The following is a 22,190-nucleotide window of genomic DNA, read 5'->3' as shown; positions in this document are numbered from 1 at the left end:
ATGTTTCAGAATATAGAAACGTTACAAAGATAAGAAAGTTTGAGACCTTCCAGAAATAACAAATAATATACAACAAATAATTGGTGGTGGTCCTGTTTGGACCAATGCTCCGCTGCAGACCAGCCACCAATATTAACCACCACACCACACTGCATGCACTAAAGTCCATGGAAAAAATTTCAAGAACAAGGATGGACATCTCAATTACCAATTCAATGAATACCAGATCTTTAAGATCTTTCTAAATCTTGTCTGGAGTGTCCTGCTCTATGGAGATTTGGATAATAGAATGGAAAAGAAGAAAGATTAACGTAAGTGGATGCAGCGGGGTATTTCAAAACATCTACGCGTTGTGGCTCCAATTAGGCAATATACAGCAACACTGAAATCAGTTGTGTCATTTTTTAAGGAACCATCCTGGCATCTGCCTTAAAACCTAAATCTACGTGGCTGGACATGGATTTGAACTGCTGTACTCCCGAATGTTAATCCAGTGACTTAACCACTGTGCCACTTTGACAGTACCTGGACAGTGATTAAAACCATGAAATTGAAATGATGAAAATCTGGGTATGGGAGAGAGTCATCCCAATGATTTTGGTGGAGACAAATATAAAGTGCATGTCCTACAAGAAACAGATGAAGAAAATCACGGAAAGGAGATTTTGATAAAACTTGTGAACCAATACTGAGATATAATAAAGTGATGATGATTTTGGATATAAAATGCTGGGTAAAAGTACCTATGTAGAACCAAATAATTTTTTTTAACTTCGTCAAGACACTAAGATACCAAAACTAGCAAGCAATTAAAAGTAAAATATATCTAAAATTAAATAATACTCTGTAACACAGTATTTACCTCAAGAAATTTGTAATGTATTCTCAGTGATTTAAGTGGTAAAAAGTGATTAGCCCAGATACAAAACTGATTAGTAAGATGAACATCTAAGGCCAGGAGCTTTTGCAGAGCAGGTGGGATCTCTCGCTTCTGGCCCATGTTTGTGAACTCTGAAAATACAAAGAACATAAAATTAGTTATAATATAAGAAACTTCTTATGAAGAAACAGTATTACATCAAAATTATGGTCTCAGACAACAATGCCACATTTATCTTTAGTGGTTTAGGGAAAATATGGAAATTCTTAATTTGGATGGCTGGAAGAGGTTTGAACCAGTCTTCCTGAATGCGAGTTTAGCATGTTACCTCTGCACCAATCCACATGGCATCATGATCCAATATTGCTGCTGCAAATGTTATAATATACATATCTTTAAACATGCTAATGAGTTGCTGGCATCAGAACAATAATATGCCAAGGTCTTTCATTTGTATTTGTTTTATGTTTAGTAATATCAGTAATTATTAGCTGGATATTGTGTGAATAATGTTTGCCTTTGTGCTGCAAGGACAACACTTCATGTTACTAGGAATGTGTACATTATTCATTACACTGTGGATACATTTAGGGGAAAAAAAAGCTGGAAGAGATATTTATTTAATTTGTTTTCTGTGTGTCTAAAATTGTATACCTTTATTTTTGTTTGAGGAGATTCATAATTTGCTAGTGGACAATTATGAGTGCATGCTGAAAAGTAATGCCCTAATTAGTCAGCATCAGTTCGAGAACATTTCACCACACAACTCATAACGTGCCATCCCCCCACTTCCCCCTCCCCTTTTCCCATCTCACGCTATCACCCATGTCAGTTTCTGCTACTAATTGTGATACATATTGTATATAAATCTTGCACTTGGTGCCCCTCTCAGTTTGGTGCCTCATGTCGCTGTTACTACCTACTGCCTGTGATGTATCATGTACCGAAATCTTGTGCCTGTGTTGCATCTAGCCTCCCCCTCCCCCTGTCTCCTCTACATCATCTGGTACTCCAAGCGGCAGTTGATTTCGGCATGGGCCATACATCAGCCCTCATTACAGTAGTTCATTTTGAGTTTTATCTTATTAATGTAAATAGTGAACATTTTTCTACAGTACAGTATTTCAAATATTTTCTTTTCTGGATATCCCACAGTTAAAATTCACTTTTAGACAATAATAAGTTTCAGATGTACACAATAACAAACTTTTTTCACAATTCCACAGCACAAGAACACTTTTCTTGAACAAAGCTTTTGTCACATGTACCAGTTTCTACTGATAACTCCTTTGCTTCAGTCACACTGCATATTCCTTCTTCATATAAAGAGAATTCTTTCTTTACTACTGTTAACTGTCTTTCACTATGCTGACAAAGCACTCACTACTATTATCTATTATTACAGTTTAACAATTTTGTCTAGGTTTGTTTTGTCTTTGCACCCCCACAGAGAAGACTATTAAAATCCTAATGATCAACTAGTGAAGCATTTACAACAAAGTCCCAGCATTTTAAGCATTCCTAAAAAGCAGTAGGACTTTCATAATACTAGGTACAGTGTGAGTATACCAAACTCACATTAGCATTTAGTTACTGTTTTGTTTATTTTCTTTATTTAATTATAGCTGTATGTTCGTTAATGTTGGGCAGGAACAGTAGTGCACCAGCAAAACCAATAACCTCAGCAAATTGTTTTTACTAACAATGCAGGCCGTGAAGGGTGAGAAAATGGTTGTCGGTCCCTATCTTGTGTGCACTCATGATCACTATTGTGCACATAGAAGAAATTCTGATATCAAATGATTCCATATTGTGTATTAGTCAGTGAAACTAATCAATTATAGTGTAGTGCACAGCATTTTCATTCATATGACTTTTTATTAAAAGTGAACTTCATAGAAGTCCATCATCTACTAAATCAACATGGCTAAGCTTAAATTTTGTTCATCATTTTATTAGGAACCTTCAGTTATCATTATTCAGAACCTCTAGCTTCAATTCATAATAACTAGTACAGTCAAATAATTTTGGTAATAAAAGTAACATTAGTCACAGTTATCAGGACACCAGAAAACAGACAGCTAGGTGACGTGCTTCAGGATGCTATTCCAAGAAAATCTTTATGTCCCAGCTGACAATCTTCACAGCAACACAGGGTGAGCTTCAACAGAGCTTACAGCATGTAGAGTTGGGTGAAGTGTGCTGGAGAACTGTAGAAGATTGTGTGGATTGAGCTTTCCTATCGTAGTACACTAGGGAACTGTTCAACATTATTAGCGCTTGTTATTTTGAACTGCCTTATGCCAATGAAAATATTAGTGTGATTAAGGGTGTAAGACCGGTTGCGGAAAAGGTTGTGAACTTTGACACCAGTAACAATTCTGAAATCAAAGCAATGAACTTTCAGAACTATTTCAAATCGCAAAGCCAATACCAAGCTCAACACTGGAGATTGCAACACCACCGTCTAGAGGTTCAGCAACTAATAATGACATTTTATTTTCTGCAAGAAGTAGATTTTTGGTTGTGTTTTAGGGCGCAAAAACAATTGAGTTCATAAGCGTTCATGTCGTAACCTTACAACACTAATAAATAAAAGAAGTTAAAAGCGAATGTGTGTTAAGCTTGACTGTCAAAAGGTTCATTGGTTGATTTGGGGGAGGCGACCAAACAGAGGGGTAATCGGTCCCATAGGATTATGGAAGGATGGGAAAGGAAGTCGGCCGTGCCCTTTCAAAGAAACTTTCCCAGCACTTGCCTGAAGCAATTTAGGGAAATCACAGACAACCTAAACTAGGATGGCCAGATGTGGGTTTGAACTATCATCCTCCCGAATGCAAGTCCAGTATAATGACCACTGCGCCACCTCACTCTGCCAATGAAAGGAAACAGCTAAATCCACGGACTTCTCCTTGGAGGAAAGTCCACAAAATACGCCATAAAGACAGCGGAGGTCCTGAGCCAAAAATAAAGTGTCCTTTGCCATATTGCTACAATGGACAAATAGTAAAACATGGCCAACAGCCCGAACAACATTCGCTAAAATGGCTGATAACTCAGACAGAAAACATACACTGAAATGTGAGCAGTTAATTAAAAAGGACATTCGGTCAGGAAATGGCAAACAGTCAAAGGTTGATGACAATGAGCATGCAGTGGTAGGGGATCACCCCTTAACAAAGGCAATAGCCAAAAAGACAGTGTCCAGTTTGCAATCTAGTTAAAATGACCTCTTCATGATGAGAGGGCTGAGAGGAGGTCAGCCATGCCGCTGGGAGAGGTTTAGCTCCCCACAACCTGTACCTGTGAAGAGAGGACAAGAAAAGCTAGCAAGCCAAGGTAGGACGACTGCGGCAGCCTCATTTCCTGTCAGATTGACAGGACCAGGAAGCCACATGAATGTCAAGGTGGTTCACTCAACAGTGAGCAAGTGGAAGCGTTCTTGGACCCATTGCACTAAGGGATGGACTTTGTACTGCTCACAGAGGTTCTGAAGGGCACTGAGAGAATCTGAATATATGGCAATTAAAAAGTATGAGTTGCTGGATGTAATGGGTGGCCTTGGTACTGTCCAATTCCAGCGGGTTCTTATTGGTTTCAGTAGGCTACTGGAACCATTGCACTTTCTCACCACTGAGATGGGGACTCATCCTTGTTCCAGATGCGATTAAAGAGAGCAAGAATGTGACACTGGCAATTCACTGAGAGATGTTTCAGCATTTGGTTGTGTATGTGGCCACTCACCGGCCGGAGTGGCCGTGCAGTTCTAGGCGCTACAGTCTGGAGCCGGGTGACCACTTTATGTCGCAGGTTCGAATCCTGCCTCGGGCATAGATGTGTGTGATGTCCTTAGGTTAGTTAGTTTTAATTAGTTCTAAGTTCTAGGCGACTGATGACCTCGCATAGTGCTCAGAGCCATTTGAACCATTTTTTAGTTCCCACTCACTGAAGCATTGTATGGCTCCAGCTAGTGGGTAGTAAAAGATACGTGCAATCGCTCCACCCACTGTTTATGAGGTGAAAGGTGGGATGGTAGTTCTCAGATGCAAATGCATGAACATAATGTTCTGCAAAATGTTGGCAACAGCATCTGGATCAGTACAATGGCACCATCTAAGGAAATACTTGGTGTCTGATTAGGTCCACACCTGACATGGAAAGCTACATGATCCAACATTCCCAGGATTCTTGCTCTCATCGTTTTATGAGGCGGCAGATGTGGGCATGGATCCATTTAAAGGCAATGAAATGCTCCAGTGAAGGGTGCCACTTACAGTGTTAGAGAGCCTCTCTACGATCTCTAATGGCTGCAGCAATCTCTGTAGTCCACCAGCGTACGGTCTTTTGACTGGAGGGGAGGGGGAGGGGGAGTATATCGAGGAGGAGAGGGTGGCTTGGTTGGCTGCCAAAGGAATGGCTGCTGTTGCATGCTGAACAGCGCATCGATACTGCCTTGTAATCAGGAGCTAAGGAGGACACCACAGAAAAACCTATCCCAGTCAGCTTTATGGAGAACCCATCTGGGTGGCTGTCAAGGGAAGCAATGCTGATGAAGGGACAGGAAGATTCGGAAGTTGTCACTACCACAAAGGTCATCATGGACTCTCCAGTGGATTTTCTCCTCAAGCTTAAAATGGAGCAATCTGGTGAGCAGGGAGAATCGAGCTCACTGCAGTTTACATACATGGAATGTTCGCGTGCAATGTATGTTCACAATTTCTGCAGACAGGGTAGTGGTCCAATGTGACAGTCAGGGTAGTGGTCCAATGTGAAGGTTTATGTCCAAACTTCACACACTTGAAGCATCTCACAGGAGGAGGAACATTGGATTCCACATCACACTAGTAGACCATCGCCTTGACCTTCTCAGGCGACATGTCATCCTATAAAACCAAGATGAGGGCCCCAGTGGCAACTCTGTTTTACTTTGGTCCCCCATGGACATGACAGATGAAGTGCACACTCTGTCCCTCTAAGTTGGTCCATAACTCATTGTCAGATTCCAAAAGAAGATAATGGTGAAAGATGATGCCCTGGACCATATTGAGACTGTTGTGGGGAATGACAGTCACAGGAATGTGTCTCAACTTTTAACAAGAGAGCAGACACTGTGACTGGGCAGGAGATGACATTTTAATCAGGAGGGAACCGCTCTTCACCTTAGAGATGGCTGCAACTCCCCCAATTTCTCTTCAATGTGTGACAAAAAATAAAGGTTTTGTGGACAAAAAGGTGTCCCCATTGGTCCTGGTACAGGAGGAGGAGGGGGGGGGGGATTATTTCTATCCTTTTCTTCTAGTCCTATGTTCCTCCCACAGCAAGGCATGGGAAGGGAACACACTGGGATCATATTTCGTTGCATCACATGAGGCCTTTCGATTAGATGATACTGCTGGGGCCATGTGATCAACAGCAGGAGAAAGCAAAAAGTTGCTTCATGTGTGAACCATCTGCTGTGGTGCCGCCTATTCTGAAAGGGGGCTCTTCCCATGAGTGCCACCCAGCATCCAAAATGGCTACCTGGCCAGTACTCTGTTGCTGGGAGTCCCCTTGCCCCAGTCATAACTGGCAATAACTCCCTGGTATACATGGACAAGAGACCCCCCCCCTCCCCCAACAGGATGGTTACTGCGCTGGGTTTGGGGCATACTATGACAACAGGAAGGAAGGGTGCCACAGTGGAAGGGCACAGACTTGGAGCATACATCACAGTGGGCGACCTTCCCTGCACAACACATACTTCCTTAAAATGAAAAAGATGGCATGTCAAATCCAATAATGGAGACCATATAATTGTTAATGGAAGGTGAAGATAATGCCAGGAGTGAAACTGGAAATCAACACCATACTCGTGTACCAAGTCCAAAGTGGGGGCTGCACAAAAAGGACCATCCAATAGAAAGGCAGAGGAAGTAAGAGATAATCGAAGCGTAGGTTTGCAGTACAGAAAGAGGAAGTAGTGCTGTGAAGGCTGTGGCCCCGTGTTAGCCAGGCGCTACTCACCAGAGAGTGGTGAGCCCCCTAGGTAGTGTGGTTATAGCGTTGACACTGGTAGCAATGCATCGGGTTTGGAATTTATGGTTGGACCATGATGACTTCACAGTCTGCTTTAATTTTCAATGGAAGAACTAATCAATCAAATGTGAAAAAAAGAGTGCAAGTAGGCACTATGTTTGCAACCACCTTTTTCATTACCCGATGACTGCAGTGATGCCCTGATCAGAGAGATAAGTTTGGATTTCTCCCTTGGTCAGACCATCAAGCAGCCAAGTGTATATAACAGCATGCAAAGAATTCAGTATACAATAGGCCTCGACATGAACAGGATAAACATGGAGGAGTGATGCAGTAAGCAGATGCTGGGGTTGAAAAATCACAGTTGGTCTCTAGAAGCAAAGACCCACTATGTAAGTGAAAGCAGGATTTCACAGGCCTGCAATTGCATCAGTACCTTTCTGAATAATAAATTGATTAGCGGTAGCAAAGGACTGATCTCCTTCAGTATGCAATATGATGAGGAACCAAGGTGCAGCTGTGAGAGTCTTGGATTCTGTAGCCTCATTCTATCTATCTTTAGTAAATGCGGACTGAGATGGTGATTAGCTCATTGCGAAAAAATCTGCACGATTGTCAGTTCTTCGATGGTGTGCTCCTTTCAATTGGAGGCCCTCTTAGAGGGGGCTCACCTGCCTTAAGTGGCTGTTCAACCTCCTGAACTCCTGACACAGAGACCAACTGGCAGCTGGGAAGGTAACAGTTCAGGCAATCACCGATGCCTGTGCCAGTGGGTACTTGCAAACCCCACCTGGTGCTGGGAATTAAGCGTTACCCTGTCACCCGCTACACAACAATTGCATGGGCTGGCCTTCTGAAGTGCACAGGGAGGAAGAAGAAACAAAGAGAAAAATCAATCATCAAAGCAAGAGAAGTGGAGGATATGGAGAACAAAGAAAAACAAATGAGGGACTGTTCTAATGCCAGGCTATTGAAACTTCAGAATACATTCCTGAAACTACCCAGGACATGTTCCCCAAGGGAGGAGACAAAGAACAGCAGGAAGATAGACACACAGCACGGAAAGGAAAGAGGTGCTCCTGGGGGAGGGAGTCTACAAGAAGTGAACAAGAACATCAGCACCATGGATAAATTCAGCAGGTGACCCAAAGAGTCTCTCGATAAGAAGTTTGAACAAAGCTATAATGAATTAAGGAGCATGATTAGTGGTGTTCAAAAAGGAAATCAATAATTTAATTAATTAAAAACAAAGGGTACTGTGCTCAGAATTTCAGACCAAGAAAGATACTTAACTCTGAGATTACTGAATTTAAAACAAGTTCCCAACTATCAGTGACAAATGCAAACATTGATCCAATACCTTGCTGGTCAAGTGAAAATGCACAGCAATGAAGCTTTATGTAGAAAGGGAATGTTTGCAAAATAAGAACACTTTAATTACACTGGTTACTGTGTCCAACAACAATGCACAATTTTGGAAACCACTGTACAACAAATTCAAAAGACAATTACTGAACACTAAAAGTGTTCATATGAGTCATAGAATTGTTACATGAGTAAGTTATAGAGATAGATGCCATGAATTGTCATTCATAATTCCAAGGAAAACATTCTTGTAGGTGGTTCAAATCCCCTTCGCATGTGTGTAAAATTTTGAACAATACTGAGAATTGGCAGAGCTTCAATAAACCACCAAAATGGCATCTACACAAGACATGCGTTACAAGCAAAGTGTTGCAACTGAATTCTTGGTTGCAGAAAAAGAAAGCTTTGTGTACATCCATAAATTTTTTGTGTGGGGTGTTTGGTAATGATGCAGTTGACATGAGTATTGTTCAGCGATGGGTAGAAAGTTAAAGTATCAGGAAGTGAAGAAACTGAGCTCTATGATCGGCCACATACAGGACATCTCATCTCAACCACTGCTCCCAACATAGTGAATTATGCGGATGTCATAGTTCACGCAGACCAGCAGATCACAACTCGGCAATTGGTGCTACAGCTATTGATGAGCACCCGACGGGAGGCCTTAGCCACACGACATTTCCATTTTTTTTTACTGGAAGCACATGTGTGATGATGGACACTCTTGGGTATTCAGAAATGTGCTCAAGGTGGGATCCATGAATGCTCACAACAGACCATAAGATTTAAAGACAATCCATTTCATCTGAACTGCAGGAACAGTTTGATGCTAATAGAATGTGTTTCTTCAGGAAATCATTACAACTGACAAAACATGGGAGCATCACTTTCAGCCAGAAAGAAAAAGGCAGTTACTGGGTTGGGTTGTTTGGGGAAGGAGACCATACAGCGAGGTCATCGGTCTCATCGGATTAGGGAAGGATGGGAAAGGAAGTCGGCCGTGCCCTTTCAGAGGAACCATCCCGGCATTTGCCTGGAGTGATTTAGGGAAATCACGGAAGACCTAAATCAGGATGGCCGGATGCAGGATTGAACCGTCGTCCTCCCGAAAGCGAGTCCAATGTCTAACCACTGCGCCACCTCGCTCGGTGGCAGTTACTGGATTGCTAGCACTTGCAATAACAAAAAAAGAAGAAATTCAAGGCAGTTCCATCTGCTGACAAAGTAATGGTGACAGTCTTTCGGGACAATGATGGTGTCACTCTCATGGATGTGTTGCCAAAAGGGTGAACCACTAATTCAAATTTCCATCATGTTTGGTCTGATAAGAAACCAAAAGATGACAATGCACGCTGACACACAAGTCTCAGAACTCAAGAACACAGCACAGTTGATGACGAAATTTACTGCATGCTACATAATACTGTCACAGAATGTTCTGAGAGTGAATATTGCAATCCAGTTCGTGTTGTGGACGTGAAAGATGGATCTGTAAGAGCCGTAACTGAAGCGAGAGTCAAAGGTCATACTGTTTTGCTGCAAAGAGATCAACCCAAAAATTTAGTAAGCATCCCACAAAAATTTAAAATGTTTGATAAGTTTTTGAAGGTTTCAGGAATTATGAGTTACCATAAATTTGTATAAGTTGGAGTGTGCAAATAAGTGAAGCCTCTCAGATGATTAATATCACCAAAGGTCACCAAGAAAAATCCTGTGAAAAACAAAACTGAACCAGATACTGCAAAGAACATAGTCAAACAAGAAGCTCTTGCTATTGCCTGGGACATTGAGAAACTGCAGTTTTGTTTGTTTGGTTGGCACCCCCTAGGAAGGACTGACCAGAACACCATATTGTTTCTGTTGCAGTGCGGGCTAATGCACAACCTAATACCAGGCAGGCTCTAGCAATGCAAGGCTATGATTTCCAAATTAAATATATAATACTATCCAATAATGTGATTTCATATGCTTTAAGTCTATCAGGAAAAGTTTAAAAACAAAATTTTTGACACTCAATGACCAAAGACATAAAAATTATTTTTTAAAGAGGTATTGAACATAAATAGCAATACTGTCCTGAGTTGTCAATTTAGCGTTACTCCTTAATTCACTACATGTGAATGTGTATAATCAAACTGAACAGAGGCTGTGTTAATGACAACTGATTTTTCATTTTGTATTGTTTAACAAAGTTCTGCATTACATATATTTTTCTTTTAGAGGTTACCAGAACATAGTCCTGTGCAGATATGTCAGATTTGCACGAAATCTTGTGTGCAAAACTTTCAACAATAGGTCTATGTTAGTAAGGAAATTTTAACGCAACATGTCAGAGTCGTTTGATGATAACAGTGTTTAGTGTCTTTGGGTTTAAATGTTGGAAACATTATTCAGTTGCTGTGGATGAATGTGTTACAACGTGTGTCTCAAACACTGAATGTGATTATTACATCCACCCTCATTCACTTTACAACTGGCCATGGTAAGAGTCACACTGCTGATGCATCATTTCTAATGCTGTGACAAGTCCCCTGCCATAGAGGATCAAAATTATATCATCCCTCCTCTCACTGACTGCAGTGTAACACAGTTCTGTCTCTCTTATGTCAGAATGTCATTGTTCAAAATGTCACAAATTTCAATGTGACATAATTACATTCTACGTACTCACAGATGTGATGCAAAGCAGAGCAATATTTCTTTCTTTTTTTTTCCAAAGTGTAATGATCAAACAGTCACATAAGTGCTTCATTTCTTTTATCCCAGCTAGATTTTGTATCTTTCTGTCATCTCTCAATCAAAATATTACACACCAAGAGATTAAAGTGTATTCTTCTAGTAGATTGTAAGTAGTGTGCCATTTGCTTTGCTTATAAGGTTTGTCTTCCAACCACTGTAAGTAAAACTATTCATATACTGTTACGGCATGCGCACACACACTCCCCCAAGTACGGCAAAATTATCTTGCTAGTGAATAATGTGTTTGCAATATTAGTTCATTCTGATGTAAGTTCCATGACATAATAATGTTTACTGATTATGTTAACTTCAGACATAATTTCCATGTTCTGAGCTGCTTTTAATTTATAATTACAATTTCTGAACAAAGAATGTTATAATACCAATGTTTAATATATTTGTGCAGTTGTTTATCTGTCATATATAATTGAGCTTTAAGATTTTCTTGCATTTCACATTATTTTGAGTAATGTACTGACAACTTTAACAGAATTTTGCTATGTCTCACATATTACTTGGATTTATTATTTTCAATCACAACCAAAAGACTTGTTTCCTTTGTCCAAGGATGAGAGCCTACCATGATCACGATTGCATGTATGTACGGTTTTGATTATTTCCATTATTAAATTATTGCTGCTGTCTACTACTCTCACAAAGGAAAAAATTCCAGAACCAGATGTAATCGTAAGCTTTAGAGTAATCATCATCTCACTAGTAGATTACTTTATATGTGGAGGGCATGACAAAAGTCCTGTGAAAATACTGAATGTTTTCTCTGAACTCTGCGTAGAGCAGACCTGTCCCAAATATGACCAACAGGGGATATTGAAGGATACAAAGAAGGACAGCCCAAATGATCGCATGTTTGTTCAGCCCAAGGGAGACAGTCATGAAGATGCTGTAGGAATTGAACTAGCAGACACTTGAAGATAGCGTATGTCTATCATATGAAAGTTTCTAGAACCAACTTTAAGTGGTCAATCTAGGAATATATCATAAACCTCTACATATTGCTCCCACAGTAATCATGAAGACAAGATTACACTAATTACAACACAGAGGCACTTAATCATCCTTCCTGTGCTTCACAGTGGTCTGCAGAATATAGACGTAGATTTAGTTTGGAAGCTCACTCATGATGGAAACAGGCCTAATCACATTGAGCATGTCCACTATGAAATTGGTTTACATGACAAAGAGACATTTGTAGCAACAATTATCATTAAAGTACAATGGGCAAGTAAAACAAGCAGAAATATTTGCATGCTGCCCCATAAGCCAAATAAGGAGCCAGTGATGCCAAACCTTCAAGAGGAACTCTAAACATTTGCCCTGGGCAAGAGCATGTAGAGGAACTGTGGCTCACATCTAAAATAATAACTGACTAAGCACGGTTTAGGTGTGTACCTTGTAGAATAGTTTACGATGAGAGAAACAGTACATGGTACATAGTCAGTGAAGAATATCCTAAGAAAATTGTGACAACTGCATAAAAGATGTAAGACAAATCATAAGCCTATGGATAGAGAGATGCTGAATGGAACATATTTTTGATTGCCGAAACAGCAATGGGAGGAGCTTTCAACAACAAGCATAGCTGAATCTTACTGAAGGATCTCTCCTAAAATCCAAGAAATTCTGGTCATACAATGAGCTTGTTGGTGTCACCATTGATGAAAACACTCAAGTAACAGGAACTGAAATTAAGGGCAGTAAAGCAAAAGCAGTAAAACTGAACTCCATTTTCAACTTCCTTTCCTAAGATTCAGGATTACTGCACCACTTTAATTATCACACCACTGCAAAATGTGTGTCATAGATATTAGTTGATGACGACGGAATAGTGTGAGCAAATGGCATCGAGGTCTTCAGGGCTTGTGCGAAAATATGATGGGACTAGTGTGGTTAAAATTGCTGAAGGTTAAAAAGAAACTAGAAACCATACTGGGAAAAGGAAAATTTTCTGGGAAGTTATTTTGTGACACACATTAAAAAATAATTAAATCAATTTAAAATATTCATGAACCAGACACACTGTGCCACACCAAAACCTCCATCTAAGACTTAGGTCGGAGTTCAGACAAATGGACACAATTCTAAAAGCTTTGTGACACTCATCCCACCATTAGCTAAGACAGAGGACAGGTTCCCACTTACACTAGTCACTGCCCTCTGGTATGAACATGAAACACACACTATTAAAACTGGAATTATGGTCAGCTGTACACCACAGACTAGAAGATCATCTTGCTGATGTAGGAAGCCACGTGTTAATGAACAGCGTCCAATTTGGAGGTGGGTCAGGATGGCTTCATCCCATCAGAATAAGTGGTTTGAGGTACGACAGCCAAATAGTTGGCTTCACTGACCACAATTTATCATCCCTTATGCCTTGCCTCCCCTCCTCCCGCAGTTGCATGGCTTTCTGACTAAACAGCACAATGACAGCCTGCACAGGTGTGGCACACAGAATTACACTGAGTTTCCTGCAGGCCTCCATGGCTGCTCCATCTGGTAACATATATCCCCGAACTCCCACATGCTACACAGCAGGATGATACCTGGTTACCTTCCTCTTCAGAGAAGTAGCAGTTTATCCTGTATTAATTAGATCACTGCCTCTGCTAGGTACATTTGCTGCAATACTTGTAGGGTGCGACTGGAATCAGAGCAGATTCTTGTTTCAATTATACCTCCTGCTTCAGTGCCTTTAGGGTCGCATACAGTTCAACACTAAGAACTGTAATCTGGCCAGGAGGTCGATATCTCAAGACATCAGGGAAGACTACTGAGCAGCCATGGTTATTCCACTGTTTTGGGCTGCCTTGTATATACTTCAGTATAATTGGGATACTTACCAAAAATTATGACTTATAAATGACATCTGAAGTGGATAGTGTCAATAGCACGCACACAGAACAAAAATCACACGCTGGACAAGGCTTCACCATAGATTCCTCAAACAAAAATTTGTACCTAGTAGTTGGAAGGAAGCAGAGGTCACATCTATCTACAAGAATGGCAGCAGCAGTGATCACTAAAACTACTGCCAAATATCCTTGGCATCATCTGCCATAGAATCCTACACCAATATTTAAACTCCCAGGTAGTGGGATTTCCATGACAGAATTACCTTTCAAAAACATTGGTCACATGAAACCCAACTTGCACTTTTATGATACGACACTGAGGTGTAACGGATCAATGAAAATTAATGCAATCATGTACATGCAGTATTTCTCAACTTCTGGAAAGCTTGTGAGTCATTACCAAACCAAAACTTACGAATATAACTAAAATCATATTGGACAGCAAATGAAGCTGTGGATTGGGGATTTACTGGTAGGAAGAAAAAAACTTGTTATTTTGGATTGACAGATATCAACAGATGAAGTACCAATATGTTCCAAAAAAACCTCATACAAAAATGTGAATTTTTAGGCAATCATATTTCAGGTTTTATTGACCACAGAGGAAAGGGGTCAAGTGTTTTGGGTAGCCTTTGGCCTAGCAATCATTTGCATACCTATCAAAAGAATGGACATTCTGTAGCTATCCTATAGTACAGGGTCAAAATTTAAACATTATACACATCCTTCAGCCCAGGCAAATTAGTTGGTTGTTTTGCATTAAATGTGGTCAAGGGTGAACCTCACGAATCTTGTAAAAGCAGTATACATTCATGGGTGGTTCCTGAGGAAACCCCCAAAAAACCATGATTTTTGGGTATGAAACGTACCAGACGTGGAGATGGCTACTACTGTAATGTCTATTCATGGCACATTGTTGAAATTTTTACCATATGTTCTTAAGAAGGTATTCTTGGGGAACTTAATTTTTTTAATATCATTATCCATTATTGAGTTCCAGAGTTTTAATTTCACTGCACTTGTGCTCCTAATACCCAATCTGATGGGTAAATGTAGTTTTAACTGACATAGTGAACACATGGTGAGGTCTCCAGAGTCATGGCAAGGGTTCTGAGGCCACCAAACAATGTTTTTAGTAAAGATGCTTTCACAAATAAAACTTTATGAAGCACTGTCTCTGTGTAATGGACATTTCAAACCTATACAAATATCTCCAAGATTGTACTGCACTGACCAAAAATGGGTTGAAAGGGTCTTCATATAACCAAAAATAAAGGACTGCCAAAAATTACGTAAAACAGGAAAACTGCAACTTAAGTAAAACATTTCTAACAACATTTTTACCCTTCTAAAATACAAATCATAAGTTGGCATTTTCAATGGAAGTGGCAATGAAAGAGGTGGATGAAGACAACAGCAAAGAGAGAGAGAGAGAGAGAGAGAGAGAGAGAGAGAGAGAGAGAGAGAGAGAGAGAGAATGTAAAATACAGATGAGTGGAGACTATATGTATTCTTTGGGGATGCAGGTGTCTTGATGACATCCAACCTCTCAGCAAACTTTAACACACAGGTATAGGACAGGGCGCATTTCGGAGTGGAATGTACAGGAAATTATGAGAGAAAAAGGAGACAGTGGGAGAGAGACATATACACACAGTCACAGTGAGAGGGAGGTGCCGAGTATGAAGGCTTAACTACAAAGCTAGACTGGATAAAAGGATTTAGAAAGTTCTGTATTAAAAGAGTGTGAATATGTTTCCGTATCAAAATTTTTGGTGAGGAAGGTTGAAAAAGGATTGGGGCAGCAGGTTCCCCACTTTTTGTCAAGAGTCTCCTAAAGAGGAACATAGACCTATTCACCTTTTTTATGCTCCAAGAAGAGCATTTTCCTTGCTGGTTAATATTAGCCTTGTATCTCCTACAAATGATGCAGTTAACTATACAGCAGAGTCCCTTTAATCCGAACTAATTGAGACCAGACACTGTTCGGATTACCAATTTGTTTGGATTAGCCAGAATTAAGGTGATTAGTTTCTAGAATGAAGTATACCAAGCAGATAAGCAGGTACACCATGGTAACAAATAGGAACAAGTGTGGGGACAATGGCTCTCTCACTCCCTGCCCTTGTTGTTGTGCATTGTTGAGACCTTTGTAGTGTCTGAGGTCGGTGCACTACCAGTTGCCTTGCAAAGCACATGGTTATGTTAGTTATTAATCGCTGGCATGCGTAACAGTTGTATTGTATATGCTCAGATGTAGTGGTGTATGTATTTTGTCATGAGTAAATGGAAACATACAATGTTAACTCTCAAAGAAAAACTAAATGCTTTGAAGTGGATAGACAATGGTGAGAATGTATCTAAACTGACAATGGAAATGAGTGTTGGTAAAGCAACCATTTGTGATTGGGAGAAGAACCAAGTGAAGCTTGACCAGTCCTGTGCAACGTCTTCAGGAAAAAACACTAAATTCAGCAGACTTTGAAACAGCCCCAGTACGATAAAGTGGATGCAGCTCATTTCCTTTGGTTTATGCAGGAAAGAGAAAGGGGAACTCCTTTGAGTAGAGCACTGGTTCAGGAGAAGGCTGTTTACCTGAACAAGTTAATGAATGATGATGAGTCTTTTAGTGTGAGTAGGGGATGGTTGGGCAGATTCAAATAACATCATGGAATCAGTCACCTAACAATTACTGGAGAGCAGCTTTCTTATGACCGTGATGCAGCGAAGGGATACTTGGGTGAGTTTGGAAAAATGATGAGAAGGAAAGTATTCCCACCAACAAATTTATAACGCTGACGAGACTGGCCTTAATTTTAAGGTACTGCCAACAAAAAGCCGGATATCAAAAGCAGAAGACCATGTTCCTGGTTTTAAAATGTGCAATGATCGTGTGACTTTATTAGCGTGCAGGAACGCTGCTGGTAATCACAAGCTGCCTTTAATGCTTATCAGCAAATCTGCTAGGCCCAGAGCTTTTAAAACCTACAACACAAAGTCCCTGCCCGTATATTATTGTAACCAGAAAAAACCATGGATGGATGGTAAGCTGTTCAAACAATGCTTTCACGGCCAGTTTGTTCCCTCTGTTCAACGGTTTTCTAAGGAAAATCATTTGTCTCCCCATGCAATCCTTTTGAAAGATAACATGCCATCTCACCCCAGCACCGAGGAATTATGTGATGGAGAAATTGTGGCGAAGTTTTTGCCACCGAATGTTACACCACTTCTACAGCCAATGGACCAGGATGTACTGCAAATATTAAAACTGATTTACAGAAAACAATTTTTAAGAATACTGGTCCAAGATTATAGCTTTCCTTTAGTGGACAAAATAAAAAAGACAATGTGAAGGATGCTGTTTATTGGGCCGCTGAGGCACGGCAGAAAATTTCAGAAAATTCTCGTGAGAAAATCGTGGAGAAAACTGGACATCTCTTGAATTTCAGGGCAACCTAGCTGAAATCAAGATGAAAATCTGCTGCTAATGATACAGACAATCCCTGGATGTGAAGAACCCTAGAGAAGGAGATGCAGATGAGTAGATGGCAGCAGATGGGGCATGTGTGGAGAACCTTACCGATGCTGATTTAGTTGCTGCTGTGACTCGAGACCAGGAAGAAGTGGACTGCTGTGACGGAAGTGACAATGAGCCTGAAAGCGACAAAGGAGAGCTGGTGCCAGAGAGTGATGCAGCAGAAGCCCTTGACCTCGCACTACGTTATTTGGGGAACAGCCCACTGCTACACCTGCTGATTTGATGAGTATGAGACAATGGTGCAACTAAGTGCATATAATAGCTGTCTTCATTAAAAAAAAGTGTTTTTGTCATCTAAAAAGTATGGATAAAATGTCTGCTGTATTTTACTAAGTTTGAAAGCTTTTCTTTCATTGCTATGCATTGTTTAAACCTCATGTTTTCTTGCCAATTTTTCTAATACATGTTTACTGTACGGTGTAAATTAAAATAGTGTGTATGTACAGGAGTTTACCGCACAGTTTTCCATACTCAGACTAACATTTTTCATGTTTGGATTAACCGATCGTTTGGATTACCAGGGTTTGGATTAGTGGGACACTGCTGTAATGTACTGTCTGAAAAAACTGCACAAATATTCAGTTAGATCTGGCAGTAATTTCCAAGATTGGCATCTTGCTTTATATTTCACAAGTATAAAATCCGCACTTTACAAACTGCAGAAAAATAATATTCTATGACTACAACATCGATGAGCCACAACTGGAATTTGCCAGATCACACCAATACTTAGATGTCACAATTTGTAGAATTATGGAATGGTACGGAAACATAGGCTCAGTTTCGAGTAAAACAGGTGTCAGAATTTGGGTCTTTGGTAGGATACTGAGTTAATGCAGTACACAAAGGAGACTGCTCGTGAAATACCTGCTGAGCCATCCTAGAATACTATTCAAGTGTTTGGGATTATACCAAATAGGGCTGACAGTGGGTATTCAGCAAGAACAAAGAACGAAGCACAGCACGAATGCTGACCAGGTTTGTTTGAATCATGGCTGTGTATCATGCAAATGCTGAAAAACTAAGACACTTTAAAAGAGATGTCAACTATCTGGTGAAAGCCTGCTTACAAAAGTTCAAGAACCCGTGTAAATGAGGGAACTTAGAATACACTACAGCCATTACATATTACCCCCATAGTGATCATGAAGGCCAGATTAGACTCATTACAGTGCATACAATGCTTTCAAGAGAGCATTCTTCCTGCTCTCCACATTTGAATGGAATGGGAAGAAAACCCAATATGTGATGGAATGGGAAGTACCTTCCATAATGCACTTCAAAGTAGTTTACATTGCATAGACATAGATCCTTTAAACACAGCATATTAGATGTGCTGCCATTTCTTACTTTCAGAAGGAAAACCTATCTTATTTATGCATGACTTTGTTCATTTCAGAATTTTGTACAATTTAATGAACTTGACAGTGTCAAAGACTTTATGAAGATTCAAAAAAAAAAAAAAAAAATCAGCACCATTTATTTGGAATGTCTTCCATTTTTCTTTCCATATTCAGAATTTTATCACACAGGATGTGATCAGGATTGACTTTTTTCCAGCTAATATTAATAATAGATGGAGCATGCATGGTCTCTACGGGCAAGACATTGTCTCTCATGAGTGAGGAGACCCCAATTTATTTGCCTCAATGCTTTTTCAGTGTGAAAATCATTTCTTAAGTGTCAGTACGTTAAGCGCTACAGTCGAGAGTCTAGATGCAGCAAACCACCAAGCAGTAGTGTGTCCTCAGTTTTTACACTGAATTGAACAAATCAACTACAGTGACTTCTGATGTGGTCTTCAACTATAGCATGAGGTGGATATCTGATATCAACTTGAAAAGATGAAACTTTGACCAAAGCGCACGAACTTTTTGACTGTGATCAACAGTTAAGTTTAACAGCATAAAAATTATACTTATCAAATCAATTGTAAATTCCATTTTGATTGATGATTTGCAAATGTGACTGGTGTGTGCAAAGCTAGTGCTGAAGATGTGACAAAAACTGCAGAAGGAACACCATGTGACCATTTTCATTCACATTTGAGCTATCCACAGTCAATAGGCCTAATATAGTTCTTGGTTTAGCACAGAGCAAAATGAAGCTGAAAAACATTTCACGATCACTGAGCTGGTATGAGCAACATTCCTAGAAGCATCTGACCAGCCTTGTGGTTGCCAGCTTACAGAAGAAAAAAGTGCTGCCAGTAGTGCAAATTTGAAGAATATTAACTCTCTGTTGATGTATCTTGGATAACTATCATTTTTATGACTTCATCGCAATGCTGGTTGAACAAACCCCGTAGTCTACAATTAGTAAGTGTAAGATGTTAGACTCAACATTCTATAAGTTTTCATATATCTGTTCATGCATTTTGGAAGCTCAATGAAAATATTTTTTAAATTCTGATGGTAAGTCTACTCTCTCATACATTTTTGAGACCAGCTCAAACAATCTGCAAGTTCCTACACCTCCGACTGGGATCAACTCGGGCATTCGTTTCCAACACTCTGCTTTGTTCTGTGATATAACTGTGTTGGGTGACATCATGGTGTAGCAGTGTACTTGAAATGTATCCTGTTTGAATAGGTTGCATTGGAGTATGTGGCAGCACATTCTAGTATGGGATGTTTATGTTTCTAAATTGTTTATGAGCGTTGTTAGTGATATTGGACTCCGTGAGTGCTGCTTCTGATAATAATATTGGAAGACTTTGAGGTGGTTTATTGGTTGGCAGTTATGGGCAACAGATTCATTTCTGGTTTGGAAGTATTATTGCCATATGTTGTTTATGGTTGTAGATTTAATTTTGTATCTAGTTCTTTGTTAGGGATAAGACAACAATGTTCACCAATAAGTCTCTGCTGTCACAAAGGGGCAACATGTTGAGCACAATTATACTCCTATTTTTATTTGGTTTAAGTGCCCAGGAAGTGAAGTGTTCTGTTTGTGAGAAGGTACCAGACTGACACAGTTGCTGAATCCTGGACCAGGGATCGCTATGTGTGGCATCATCGGGGGGAGGGGGGGGGGTTAACCATTTTTTCAAACTGTAGTATGTATGACGTGCATGTCTTGTATATCGAAACTGGTATTAATGAAGTTTTTTTACGAACTATTTTGTTGTATTGTTATCTGTTAGTAATTGTCTGGGATTGTGAGTGGTAGAAATTGTGGAGTTTGATTTACCCACATTGGTGTTAGTTATGTTTCTGTGGTACTCTGAACGGGTCAATTGACAATGATGATGTGATTTGTTGGTCTTCACAATTTTTTGTGTATGTGTATTGGCGTTGCTTACGGTTATTTTTTAGTGTGATTTGGTTTGTGACGTTTTTATTGGTATTTGGTGTTCAGCTATAGAGCTCAAGTGGTATTGTCGATACCAGTTGATACTTGTTGATTTTCACGACTTTTTGTTTTGTGTGTTGGTTTTCGTTTTGTATAGTGCGATCTGTTTCAGTATTTTTATAGTGGTGCCACTCTCTCAGGCTGAGGTACAGGGTGTTCGGAAATTTCCGAACTTGCTGAGGGAGTGAGTGCATAATATTTTGAATAGGAACCACGCCCGGAAATGTACCGTTTCCGTCCTACGACGGTTTCAGTTCCAATGTTTAACTTGAGGAACTGAATTGGGTGTAATGCAGAACAATTACTTGGTAACAATTTGAAGGGAAACATCCCGTAAGAATGATCAATGGAAGACGTAACTAACTTACATTATTCCAAATCAAAATGGAACCCAGCATGCTGTACGTACAGAAGTTACAGTAATGTCGTACGCGAACAGTATGTATACAAACTACTACTGCAACACTTTCTAAATCAAACTATTCCAGATTTAAACTACCTTCCAGAAAAATTAACATAATAGTGAATGGCCAAATCCTACTCAATTCCTAGAAAGAAAAAAAAATTAACAATTAAACGGAATTCTAAGTTCACTGCGCCAAACGTAAAAGTACTACTGTAACTTGATCTCATGATCTTGTCGCGTTTTCTGGGCTGATTCGCAAACAGAAGTGATACGTTTAATAGCACGCTCACGTAAAGGCACTAATACAAGTACTATGTGCTCGCCAATGGATTCCAGTTATGTTCTGGGCGCTGACAGGCACATACAAGTACGACTACAATTTGTAACTACAGTCTTGTGGTAACATTTCAATCGCTGATCACTGGAATATGATGCAATATTCATTAAGTCACATTCGTCTTGAGATCCACACTATTTACTGTCAGCATTCTTCACTGGCATAATGGAATGAATCTATTTGAGATAATTCTATTAATGATTTATTTCATCGAAATATATCTTATTACTAAAATAAACATTTGACCGGAACGGCAATGTCGCAAAAATTGCACCCGAAAATATGATTACTTAACTCAAATTTGAGTATATGTACCTGTAGTTAAATGACTGTCTAGCTCAATCTCTTATCTTCGCTTTTTTCAGATGCTTTATCTCTTCGCATAATCTCCATAAACAAACGTCAGTCACACGCACACGACACTACCAAAGATGACAATCGTCTGTATTTATTTTTAAACACCGAAGATATTACAAAATGTTTTCTTGGTCATTGACAACAAGAAGTTAGAATATAGAATCTAAGCGCCCCGGTTGTCAACAAGGCTGGAAAATACGGCTGGTCATTGGAAAAGACGTTTTCAAAGCCTTTCCTCTGCAAATAAGGCCATGGATCACAAAAAAATGAGACTCATATAAAATATTTCTGCTGGAAAATGATTTTTATAATTTACTTCTTAATAA

The 22,190-nt window shown here is 39.8% G+C and overlaps 1 protein-coding gene across 1 annotated transcript in view; it reads right to left on the bottom strand.

Annotated features, from left to right (window-relative positions):
- Nucleotides 1-21,970, bottom strand: part of LOC126481527 (polyisoprenoid diphosphate/phosphate phosphohydrolase PLPP6) — a 50,068-nt gene extending 28,098 nt beyond the window's left edge. Inside the window, exons 1-2 of the mRNA XM_050105335.1 lie at nucleotides 21,823-21,970; nucleotides 863-1,011 (exon numbers count right to left, since the gene is read on the bottom strand). Of these exons, the coding sequence (XP_049961292.1) occupies nucleotides 863-1,000 (138 nt within the window). The 5' untranslated portion in view covers nucleotides 1,001-1,011; nucleotides 21,823-21,970. The remainder of the gene's footprint in view (nucleotides 1-862; nucleotides 1,012-21,822) is intronic.
- Nucleotides 21,971-22,190: the final 220 nt, after the last annotated feature.

This window comes from Schistocerca serialis, chromosome 5 (assembly GCF_023864345.2).
Source record: "Schistocerca serialis cubense isolate TAMUIC-IGC-003099 chromosome 5, iqSchSeri2.2, whole genome shotgun sequence".
Classification (NCBI taxonomy): domain Eukaryota; kingdom Metazoa; phylum Arthropoda; class Insecta; order Orthoptera; family Acrididae; genus Schistocerca; species Schistocerca serialis.
Note: the sequence above shows the minus strand (reverse complement) of the source record. Positions and strands in the feature narration are given on the sequence as shown.